This window comes from Amblyraja radiata, chromosome 1 (assembly GCF_010909765.2).
Source record: "Amblyraja radiata isolate CabotCenter1 chromosome 1, sAmbRad1.1.pri, whole genome shotgun sequence".
NCBI classification, from domain to species: Eukaryota; Metazoa; Chordata; class Chondrichthyes; order Rajiformes; family Rajidae; genus Amblyraja; species Amblyraja radiata.
Window position 1 is genome coordinate 9,473,677 of NC_045956.1, and position 12,580 is coordinate 9,486,256.

Below are 12,580 nucleotides of genomic sequence, written 5' to 3' on the forward strand. Positions count from 1 at the left end.
GTGAATCTCTCACAAATCATTATCTGCAAACATCATACAGGTTACATTGCAATAATGTCCTAAAATCAGGTAATCTAAATGATGATGTTTTTGAAAAAATCTAGCTTTCTTGTTCTTCTAAATTATAGTTATTAAGATTTTAGAAGCAAACTAGACTGAGTGGGACCCGTTGGGTCCCATGTTCACACGGGAGGGCTGGTCCCCCGACACAATATATCCACCTCTCCACCAATTACAATTCCAGGCTTTCTGGAGTGCTGGTATGGGTGTTGTGGGCTGAAGGGACTGGTCTCCCGAGGGCTAATATGGACATTGTGGGCCAAATGGATTCTTGGGGTGGCAGCTCAGCCCCTCAAGCCTCATGTGCTGGCAGCTCACTCACGGCTGGTGGGATGGCAGTTGACTCACGGCTATTCCTTGAAATTCCATTTCAAGCATGGTGCAAGGCCACCAAATTCAAGTGCAGTTTCTTACCACTTCGAGCAGGGTGCAAGGCCACCAAATTCAAGTGCAGTTTCTTACCACTTCGAGCAGGGTGCAAGGCCACCAAATTCGTGCAGTTTCATACCACTTCAAGCAGGGTGCAAGGCCACCAAATTCAGGTTCTGTTTCCTACCATTTCATGCAGGGTGCAAGGCCACCATAAAACCACACAAAACACCACACTCAACAGTTCAGTAGACATTCAGTGTGTTCAGTTGATTCACAGCTCAGACAGAGTTGTGACCTCTCCCTCCCCCATCATGTAGGGACTGAGCCACACCCACACTTCCGGTTTTTATAATCCCTCCCCCTCCCACTGGAAAAGCTGTGGCCTTCATGGTGTGATTGACAGGAGAGAGATTCTCAACATTTTTTAAACACTAATAACACTTATTTTTCATTGATGGGAAGAATCCTCTGCACCTGATGAGCAGAGGGGGACTGAGTCAGATGGCCAAAAATCACAGCCATAAGTGGTAGCCTTTTATCTAAAATCAATATACAGTGCAAACAGGAAGTTGTCAAGTTTAGACAAACAACCATTTGCAGTGCTTTTTACTTCAACCCAAAATCCCCAAACAACCATTTGCATTGCTCTTTACTTCAACCCAAACCCCCACCAACTATTTGCAGTGCTTTTAACTTCAACCCAAACCCCCACCAACCATTTGCAGTGCTTTTATTTCAAACCAACCATATTTTCATTTTCAAACCACATTAAGGGCACTCAAGTTAAGTAAAACCACACTCACAGTTTAGTAGACATGTGTTCAGTGTTATTCACAGCTCAGACTGAGAGATGTGACCCTCTCAGTTCCCCCATCTTGCAGAGACTGAATGAGGCACAACACTTCCGGGTTTTATAGTCCCTCCCCCCTCCCACCAGCAGGGGCAGCAGAGAGAATGTCAACATTTTTTGAACATTAATAACTCTTTTATGTTTCATCGATGGGAAAAATCCTCTGGTCCAGCTCAGCGGAGAGGGACTCTGAGCGAGGTGGCCAAAAATGACAGCCTTAAGTGGCGGCGTTCTTTCAGAAATCACGAAACAGAAAGTCAGAAAGTGGTTAAGATCTTAGTTTTAGTAATATAGATGACACTAAATGACAGCCAGTACCTGTTATCTAGCTTGATCATTAATTTAATAATTAAAGCAAACAATGAGCCTCATGCATCTGGGTATTACTTTGGCCTAATGTGAAATAGCACAGTACTTTCCCTAATAGATTCACTGTATCTATTCAGGGCCCTGATGCACACTTTACTTGTCCATGGACGAGTTAATGATCATGAGATGTGAGGAGGAGGGGGGAGAAGTAAGAATGTCATTGTTCTATCTGGGACAAATGACAATAAAACACTCTTGACTTGACTCTTAAGAAGGAGGAGGCGAGGGATTGGGGAAAATGAGGCAAATCATTATCTTATCATTATTAGATCAGTCACTGCCTTATTCAATAGTGGAGCCAGCTTGGAGGACCACAAGGGCAGCTCCTGATCCTATTACTTATGTTCGTGTTCAATGCGAGTTAAATTATTCAAGAATAAAATCACAAACTCTCCATCACTTTTTTTCGGAAATCCTACAACATCGAATCAAGATCCTCCAGATCCACAGCCTTGTGAGGTTTTTTTAACCACCTGTATTTATGAGTACTTCCCTAGGCATGTCTTACACATTATTCATTTCCCTACTGCTAGCAGAAATAGAATTCTCTATCAAACGCTCTAAATGATACATCCAGCAAAGGTTGAATACGCAAAGATTCTGTCCTGTAGTTGGCACAGTTAAATCTTACTGATCTATCTTTGTGCCGTCATTAACAGAGCTACAATTTTCTAGCTCTATTATTGACCTAATAAGATTGGAATTTATCGTGTTACTTTGAATAAAGTCCAATTTTTAAAATGGCTGCCAAATTTTGTTAGCATAATAATCATGTTCTTTTTGGTCTCTTTCAAAAATTCTGAACAGTTATTTAATACTTATAATTATGCCAGAAACAGAATGTTCTTTGTTTAGGCAATGAATATAGATTTATTCCACACCAGGGAAGATGGCCACAAGTCACCAATGTATACACCAATTGTATGTCATTTGATCACCCCAGTTGTGGGATAAATATTGTACTCCAGAACTAAACTCTGAATATTCTCTATAAATTCAAACAAAGCTCATGAAGAACATTGGACATTTGAGATAGGTACAGTGTGAACATTAAGATTGCCAGCAGAGCAACAAACAGACCTGCATTTGTTAATCTTTCTAGCTCATGCAATCTACTGCAGAAGCTTAGAATTCCATGCTGTTTTTAAATAAACTGCAGTCATCTCACCATAATAATTAACCTCTGCTCCATCTTGCTGTCATTTGGACATGCACTAGTTTGTCTATTAGATACTGGCTCACCTGAATGAAATCCTCCATTTGATGAAATAGTTCAACATCTTGCTTTAGATGTATTTGCATCGAGTTTGTTCTACTGTCAAGTGAATGTAGGTCGGCATTAACGCTATCACCGGACAATCTGGAAGGAAAATATATGTTTAAAACATGTCAGAATTTCCAAATAAAAATGTTTGTTTCTGGCTTGTCTCTCAACCTACAACAGATCCACAATGTAAGATGCAGTGCTTTAAAGGAAAGAACAACCAAGTCCATTGTTTAAATATGTCCATTGAGTAGCTATGGTGTTGTGTAGGAATCCCATTATGTAACCACAGCTAGCAATAATGATGCAAATTAATATATCTGTGTTTAATTTGCTTTTGAAAAGCAAGGATAGCCACAACAAATCAGTATTACTGTAATAAATAAAGGCAAGGATTGAACAATTCAGGAGTTAAAATGTTAACTAATCTGCTCTTATGTTTTTGTTAATTTCTGAATTCTACTTCAGCATCTAAGTTACCTTTGAAAAATTTTATTTTCATATTTTAATTTTTAAATGCCAAAAATGTGATGTTAGCAACATGCAACTCCTCCTGTCTTTCTTTTTGTGTAACCTTCTTCCCAATGACTACACAGATCAATGCATCACACATTATGAGGACATTTGACATACTATTAAGTGTTTATATAATTTAAAGTATACTGTAGTAAATTAAAGTAGTTATCCTGAAATTACTGGACTCTGGAAATATTATTTGGTTAAATGTCAAAGCAGGCTGGAAAATAGAAATTTCACAATTATGGGAAGAATATTAGATTGAAACCCATAGGTTGCTATTGATTCCAGGCATATCTGCCATACTTTCTGAAATGTAATGCGCATATTATGTCACCAAGCTCTCCAATGGCAAACATATTCACCGTTTTAGACAATGATAAAATCTCAATTTCCCACTATTTAATTCTTAGTCAAATTACTCAAGAATATTATTTATCAGCCAAGGAATGGTTTTCATTTCTATGGTCTATCTCATTCTTGGTTGTCCAGTGTTTTTTTAATGTATGTTTTGGAACATGAGTTGCCTTTGTGAACTGGTGCTGTCATGCTGCAAAGGGTTATGTTGTAAGGCCCAAGTTTTAGACTTTGGTATAAAAGCAGTGATATATTCCCACGTCAGAATGATGTGCACTTTGGAGAGGAACCTCCAAGTGACAGAAACAAGGAACTGCAGATGCTGGTTTACAAAACAAACAAAACACAAAGTGCAGGTGTACCTCAGCAGGTCAAGCAGCCTCCCTGGAGAAAATGGACAAGTGGCATTTCGGGTCAGGATCCTTCTTCCTAGTAGGAGGGGGAAAGAGAAAGCTGGAAGAGAGGAGGGGTGGGACAACGTGTGGCAGGTAATAAGTGAACATAGACATATTGTCCTGCCACTCCTCTCTTCCAGCTTTCTACCCACTCCCCCCACAATCAAGTGAACTGCTTTGCCCTAAATGGTGTTGAGCATCATCAGTACTGCTGGGGTTGCATACATCCAGGCAAGTGGAGTGTATTCTATTAAACTCCTGACTAACACCTGGTAGATGGGAGTTCACAGGTGCGTCACACTCTACAGGATATATAAGGTGTGACCTCCTACTGTTGCCTCGGTATTTATGTAGTATTATGTAGGAAACTGGTGAGCAAGTGCCAATGATACCTTCCATTGTCTTGCTGATGTCTGAGAGTAGATTGGCTGATAGTTAGTGTATAGGAAGGAACTACAGATGCTGGATTAAACTGAGGACAGACACAAAATGCTGGAGTAACTCAGCGAGACAGGAAGCATCTCCGGAGAGAAGGACTGGGTGATGTTTCAGGTCGAGACCCTTCTTCACTACTTGAATGACTGCAGAGCTTTGACTTGATCCATCACTAATGAAGTCACTTCGCCCTACAACATCTTACTTGTGCTATTTAGCACAGGCATTGTCCCACTTCAACTTTGTTGGGTTGGGGTCTTATATTTAGGTATCCCTAGACTGCTCTGGGCCTGCCCTGCTACACTTCTCATTGAACCAAGAATACATTCCCTGGATAGTAATGATAGAGCATGGGATATACAGGGATATGAGGATACGGATCATGAAAACAAAAAAAATTTGCAGATGCTGTAAATATGAAAGATAAACAGAAAATACTGGAAACCCCCAGCGCGTCAGACAGCATAGAAACATAGAAAAATAGGTGCAGGAGTAGGCCATTCGGCCCTTCGAGCCCATTCAATATGATCATGGCTGATCATCTAAAAGTTCCTGCTTTTTTCCCCATATCCCATGATTCCTTCAGCCCTAAGAGCTAAATCTAACTCTCTCTTGAAAACATCCAGTGAATTGGCCTCCACTGCCTTCTGTGGCAGAGAATTCCACAGATTCACAACTCTGTGGGTGAAGAAGTTTTTCCTCATCTCAGTCCTAAATGGCCGACCCCTTATACTTCCAGCAAGTATCCAAACCTAATTTTGATGCCGTTTTCGCTTATTTAAATTTTTGGCAAATTAATACTGCCAATACTTTGAGCTAATTAGTCACCAGTCCTTGTCGACAAGGTTTTCCCATGACCAGCTTTTCTTGCAAGGATACTAACTTGTTTGCATTTTTGCTTTTTGCGGCCCCACTGTGGATCCTAAACAGTGGTAGATTATATATTCAGCATGTATTACAGTATAAAAATAAGGAAAAGCTAACATTTTAGTGATCTTCATTTTTAGGATATTACCCACTTACAACACATTAGTAAACATAAACAAAGAGATGGTTAACTGAAAATTACATGTTATGGGTTAATCTGCAGAAAGGAAAAGGAAGGTAGCCTTCTGGGTCAAAGTCCCTTTGGCTGAACTAGGAAACTGCATGAGGAGCAGCACTACTCCTTCTGCCAGTTCCATTCCCACCATCTAACAACACCAACAGTCCTTTCAAGAGAGGCAGCCCTCCCAAGAGAATGCACTTCCTCCATTTTAGCATGCTACTGTTGGTATTCACAATGCGGTCTGCTCCACATTGGTGAAACCAGACGCAGGTTTGGAGGCTTTGTGAAGCACTCACACTAGGTTCTCAGGCATGACCTTGAGTTTCCTGGTGCCTGTCACTTTAATTCTCCATCCTATTCCAATTATGACCTACTGGTCAGTTGCCTTCCACATTGTCAGAAGGAGGTCCAATATTAGCTTCCAGAACAGTTTTAAGAATAAGGAGTAAGCCATTTAGAATGGAGACGAGGAAACACTTTTTCTCACAGAGACTGGTGAGTCTGTGGAATTCTTTGCCTCAGAGGGCGGTGGAGGCCGGTTCTCTGGATGCTTTCAAGAGAGAGCTAGATGGGGCTCTTAAAAATAGCGGAGTCAGGGGATATGGGGAGAAGGCAGGAACGGGGTACTGATTGGGGATGATCAGCCATGACCACATCGAATGGCTCGAAGGGCCAAATGGCCTCCTCCTGCACCTATTGTCTATTGTCTATAATATCTCAACTTCCATCTGGGTACGTTGCAACCTTCCGAACTCCATATCATATTCAACATCTTCAGCTAGCACGCTTTCTTTGTTTGTATCAGAACTGGCCAGATCCTCCATCTGTAATATCTTTATTCATCAGATGTGTGCACCTGCTGGGCATTTTCTACAGCTCTGCAGATAGGCATTTTATGTTCCTTTATTTGTGTTCTCTCTCTTGTCTTCCTTCACTAATCCATCATCAGCTGCCTTTATCCCCACAGCATCCCTGCCCTCACTTTGACTTCTACATCCCTCCCTTGCCCTCTTTGAAACCTTGAAGTAACTGAAATGTTAACTTTCTTTTCAGCGTTATAATTAACTTACCCATGCTGCACAAGAGGCCCTATCTCTGTCAGTCCCACCTGCCCCAATTACCTCCTCTGGCAGCTTGTTCCATATACCCACCACCCTCTGTGTGATAAAAATTGCCCCTCAGGTTCGATTCCGTACATTCACTCTATCTCTTCCCCTAATGGTTCTATACACCACTATAAGATCACTCCTCAGCCTCCTGTGCTCTAAGGAATCAAGTCCTAGCCTGCCCAACATCTCCCTAAAGCTCAGGCCCTCAAGTCCTGGCAAAATCCTTGCACATTTTCTCTGCAATCTTTCAAATTTAATGACATCCTTCCTATCGCAGTCACAGTGGCGTATCGGTAGAGTTGCTGACTTTTTTCGCTTTCCATCGCAGTGAGGAATGTGGAGGAATCACTGTGGTGGATGTTTATGTTAAAATGTATTCTGTGCATTCCGTTGCTTTTTATTTGTGTGACTGACTTGGCAAATGAAATTCCTCGTCTGTTGCAAAACATACTTGGCTAATAAAGTATTATTGTGATTGTGATTACAGCGACTACGGGTGCTGTCTGTACGGAGTTTGTACGTTCTCCCCGTGACCTGCGTGGGTTTTCTCCGAGATCTTCGGTTTCTTCCCACACTCCAAAGACGTATAGGTTTGTAGGTTAATTAGCTTGGCAAATGTAAAAATTGTCCCTAGTGGGTGTAGGATAGTGTTAGTGTGCGGGGATCGCTGGTCGGCGCGGACCCAAAGGGCCTGTTTCCGTGCTGTATCTCAAAACTAAACTAAAGAAAATAACAGGATGACCAAAGCTGAACACAATATTCCAAATGTGGCCTCTCCAATGTCTTATACAATTGTAACATAACATCCCAACTTCTATGCTCATTACCCTGACTGACGAACATACCAAAAGTCTTCTTCATCATACTATCTACATGTGACACCACCTACAGAGAACTATGTACCTGCACTCTTAGTTCCCTCTGCTCTAGGACACTCCCAAGGCCCTGCCATTCACTGTGAAGGTTCTGACATGGTTTGACTTCCCAAAATACAACACCTCGTACTCCTTCCACTAATGTTACCTGTGGAACATTCATGTTACCTGACCTGCTTTGAATTTTCTGCTTTTCAAGTTAGATTTTGGTGCTGACGGCCCACAACACTTTAAGTTGACAAACCTACTCTGTGTCTACCCCATTTGTCATCATTACAATGCCACCTAATACATTGGGATGTCCTCAGTTTGAAAATGGGACTATAGCCCCTGTCCCATTTACGTGTCCCTGGCACGCTAATTACGTGACCTCGTGGTCGCATTGAGGTGCAACGTCCCGCAAAGGTCGCGGGCAACTTCATTCGACCGCACAGCCGTCTGGAGCGCGTGACGTCGTTTGAAGATGGACGCAAAATGCAGGAGTAACTCAGCGGGACCGGCAGCATCTCCGGAGAGAAGCAATGGGTGACGTTTCGTGTCGAGACTCTTCTTCAGTCTGAAAAGAAGGGTCTTGACCCGAAACGTCACCCATTCCTTCTCTCCAGAGATGTTGCCGGTCCCACTGAGCATTTTGTGTCTATCTTCAATTTTCTTGGCCCCGCTCTGGGAGTAGAAGTGGGGGCGGATCCGGACCGCAACGGCCGTGAGCCCCAGGCCGAGTTCGGCGATCGTTTGCCTGCTTCTGCTGCTGTTGGAGGTGAGACGTTGCGTCGCGCCAGGGTCTTGGGCCTGTCCCACTTTGGCCGTCAGTTCCGCGACAGGCCGTTGGCGCGCGAAGATTTTGTTCGCTACAAAAATTTCGGAGACCCGCGCGATGACACGCACAACTACATACCCCTCCGCGCTTCTCAGTGGGACCGGCCCCGCGTGGCCATATGATGCCCGTGTGCCTCAACACGACCATGAGGTCGTGTAATTTGCATGCCAAGGACACATAAGTGGGACAGGCCCTTTAGTCTCTACAACACCTATGCAATGGCCATTCTTGCCATCATACATAGATGGTCCCGCTGATGATGACTGTAGACTGATGAGAACAAAAGTAGGATTATCACTTGTGCTACTTTGCTGACTACCTCCACAGCTCCAAACCGGCAGGTCGATCCTTTAGGATTTGGCTAGCGTAGTTAACTCTGTTTTTACAGCAGAAGGGCGGTGAGGAGTCAACCACAATGTTGTGGTCTACTTAGGTCTCCCCTGAGACACCGTGCCTCCCCCCCCCCAGCGTTGGGGTCCCACTTGGTCTAGTATAAAATAAGTTAAGATTCTGGAATTGAAATATACATCTCCGCATTGTAAAATTGAAATATCTAGCATGTTAACCTCCCTTGCTCATGACTCGACACATCTTGTTCATGACTCAGTGAACGTATCAGGGATTGAATGAACATGTACTTTCTTGGCCAGACTTCACAAAGTGAATTTGTTAACAATCCTGAAGAGTTTATCCTGCGCTAAGTTGCTCAGATCTGAACCTGCAGTTTCCAGCACGAACATTCAGGTAATAACAAAGCTCAGGAACACTAATGTTTAGATAGTAGACTGCAGGTACGTGATGGAAACAAAAAGATGTGACAAATACAAACATTTCAGTCAACTCAGCTGCAGGTGGGAATATCTGTAAAGTGTGTCTGAACCAAAACAAAAAGGTGCATCTTCCAAAATCTGTTTGCAGAAAAACAAAATTCTGGATTCTTCAGAATATATTTGGGACATATTTATAATTTGATGATCATTCCCTAATGCTGCTGCCATCTTTGTTTTCCTACGTCTATATTTGGTGTGTGAGAAGTGGGGAGGGGAGAAAGGAGATGATATAAAGACAACAAACCCTCTTAAATTACCTGGCTGCCGCCTGAACATGCTTCAGCTTTTCGGGAAAAGTTGAAAGAGTTGCATCCTTTTTTTGTGCTTCCTGGTTGAAAAGAAAAACAATAATTGTTACTGGCATGCTCCCTTTTACTTGTTGAATGTAAAGCACACAATTAAAATGACATCTCATCTTCTATGGGAGTCAAAGAACTATTGTTATTTGCAAATAGCTATTCATATGTGCTGACAGTAAAGTGAATACAATTCTTCTGGAGATGGGAATGCATCCTATCAGCCACGAATTTTCAGTAATTCCTATTTTCTAATGGAAAATGATCTATTCTTGAACCAATTCCAGAAAACAATGAACCTACGAAAAATAGGAATCTATTCACTCGTCCATTAGAATTAAATCTATAAATGACCGTTAAAATCATTTATAGGAGGTAATATTGGGAAGAATAAATATGGGAAAATACCCAAATACTAACCAGAACGACAAAATGCAGCAAGTTCATTCCTGGCTTGTTTGCCTTTGTGTCAGCTAGTTTCAACAATGAAGATAGTTTGAACCCCACAGCATTTCCTGCATAACCTCCCTGGAGAGAAAGGAGAAGAAACCCATCAATGGAGAAGAAAGATACACAGAAGCTTTGAACAGGTATCAAAATGAACAGGGTAGGAAGCAGCACAGATCACTTACAGCATTCATGATGTTGCCCGCCTGTAGAACCAAATGTAAAACTGCATGAAGTTCTTCACAGGCCATCAGTTCTGCAAAATGTTAATAAAAGGTTCAAAGTTTAATGGGAGCTAAAAAAAGAGCAGGGAACGCATCAAGTGACATTCCACATCATATTTAGAACTTTACATGCAAATAAACTTATTTCTTATTCAACAACTTTGGACCCAACCCTGAATAAATACCCAGTGTTCAGCTTCCTTCCCTACATTTCTTTGTGGGGTTTGATACTTGGGCATTGTGGTACCTTTCTTAAGTGAACATTATGTATGTGTGATTCTGTCAGAGATCAGTTGATCAGCGACCACAGCTTCTTGGAGGTTCCGTTGAGATGACTAACCTTAATAGCCCTGTCCCACGGTACGAGTTCATTCCAAGAGCTCTCCCGAGTTAAAAATCAAATCAAACTCGTGGTAAGCATGGAGAATGAACGTAGCGGGTGCGTCGGAGCTCGGGGACATCTCTTAGCGGCTCATAACGCTGACGGCAGGTACTCAGGAAGACTCGCTAACGGCAGGTAAGCACGGGAAGACTCGTGAAGATATTTCAACATGTTGAAAAATGTCCACAAGAGCCCCGAGTACCGACGAGTGGCCATTACCGTCAATCTCCGAGTTCGAATCAGGGCAAACTCGGGAGAGCTCTTGGAATGAACTCGTACCGTGGGACAGGGGTTTTAGCTTCACTATACGCGAGACCGAAATTGAGCCCCGATGACAGGTCAGACCCGAGTTCGCGGCAGCTCATATTTGAGCAATCGGACTGAACTTTCGCTGGAACGGAGATTTCTTCCTGTGTAGACTAGTTGAAGTACGCCATCACATTGGTCGCTTTAGGGGGCAATTGCGGCACCAGAAAAGGGAATAGCAATTGCGACAGGAGGTTTGGAACCCCCGTCAATGGGCTGTCGAAGGTTCAAGTCTTCGACTAGGTACCTGTGGGCTGTGTCTCACGAAGAGTATCGGAAGGAAGACCGATGTGGGTAATGCCCCTGTCCCACGTAGGAAACCTGAACGGAAACCTCTGGAGACTTTGCGCCCCACCCAAGGTTTCCGTGCGGTTCCCGGAGGTTGCAGGTGGTTGCCGGAGGTTGCAGGAAGTGGAAGCAGGTAGGGAGACTGGCAAAAACCTCCGGGAACCGCACGGAAACCTTGGGTGGGGCGCAAAGTCTCCAGAGGTTTCCGTTCAGGTTTCCTAAGTGGGACAGGGGCATAAGTGTGGAAAGTTTACGTGTGAGTGTGAATGAATGTGATTGTAACTCAAATGAATGCTTAAAGGTTGTTGTGCTGTACAGCTGTCCTCACCTTTGTCATACTGTGATTGATGGCCGTCTAAAATATCAATGTGATCAACACAGCTCAGTGGGAGAAATCGTTCAGAAATGCATTCATACTTACACACACCCTCACTCTGTCACACACACAAATACGTACACATCCTCTCTCACATACACGTTTTAGTGAGATTTCAATGAATCACAGACAGAATCGATAACCACAGGAAATATTGCCCAGGAAAAGAAGATGAGTTTGAATGTGTAGGCTAATGTGGATCCAAGCCTCTACCATACAATGGAGCAAATGTAATGTGCCATGTAAGAACATTAGTAATAGGAGTACCCAGCCTGCCATCAATAAGATCATTTCTGATTGTTTCTCAGTCCCATTCTCCTGCAAATCCTTTTATTCCCTTAACATCTACAATTCTATTGATCTGCCTTGAATATACCCAACAGATGAGCTTCCATTGTCCTGTACGGCCAAGACATTCAAAGATTCACTATTCTCTGGTTGAATAAATCTCAGTCCTAAACGGATATCCCTTTGCTTTGAACATGTAACCTCTGATTTTAGATACTTAAGCTCCATCTTCTCTGTCAAGCCCTCTGTATTTTTTATGCACTCCGATTGTTCCATCTCTCAGCGTTTGGGACCACTCTACCTAACTCTGCACTGCAGAGGGTGGTGAAAATTGCCCAACGCATCACCGGTTCCACACTCCCCTCCATTGAGTCTGTCCAAAGCAAGCGATGTCTGCGAAGGGCGCTCAGCATCGTCAAGGACTGCTCTCACCCCAGCCACAGTCTGTTTACCCTCCTACCATCCGGGAGGCGCTACAGGTCTCTCCGTTGCCGGACCAGCAGGTCCAGGAACAGCTTCTTTCCTGCGGCTGTTACACAACTTAACTCTGTACCTCGGTAATTGCCAATCACCCCCCCCCCCCCGGACTTTCCTTCCCCCAGAAAAATTTGCACTACGACAACTGTATGTACGTATATATATTTATTGCTCATTATTCTATGTTCGCTCTTCTGGG

The 12,580-nt window shown here is 43.1% G+C and overlaps 1 protein-coding gene across 3 annotated transcripts in view; it reads right to left on the reverse strand.

The window, feature by feature from the left end:
* fhdc1 (FH2 domain containing 1) overlaps nucleotides 1–12,580 on the reverse strand; it is a 114,422-nt gene that overhangs the window by 7,332 nt on the left and 94,510 nt on the right. For all 3 annotated transcript variants that reach the window (XM_033017414.1, XM_033017421.1, XM_033017430.1), the window contains 4 exons: nucleotides 10,226–10,296; nucleotides 10,014–10,121; nucleotides 9,555–9,625; nucleotides 2,894–3,011 (listed from right to left, as the gene is read on the reverse strand). In XM_033017414.1, coding sequence (XP_032873305.1) covers nucleotides 2,894–3,011; nucleotides 9,555–9,625; nucleotides 10,014–10,121; nucleotides 10,226–10,296 — 368 coding nt within the window. The remainder of the gene's footprint in view (nucleotides 1–2,893; nucleotides 3,012–9,554; nucleotides 9,626–10,013; nucleotides 10,122–10,225; nucleotides 10,297–12,580) is intronic.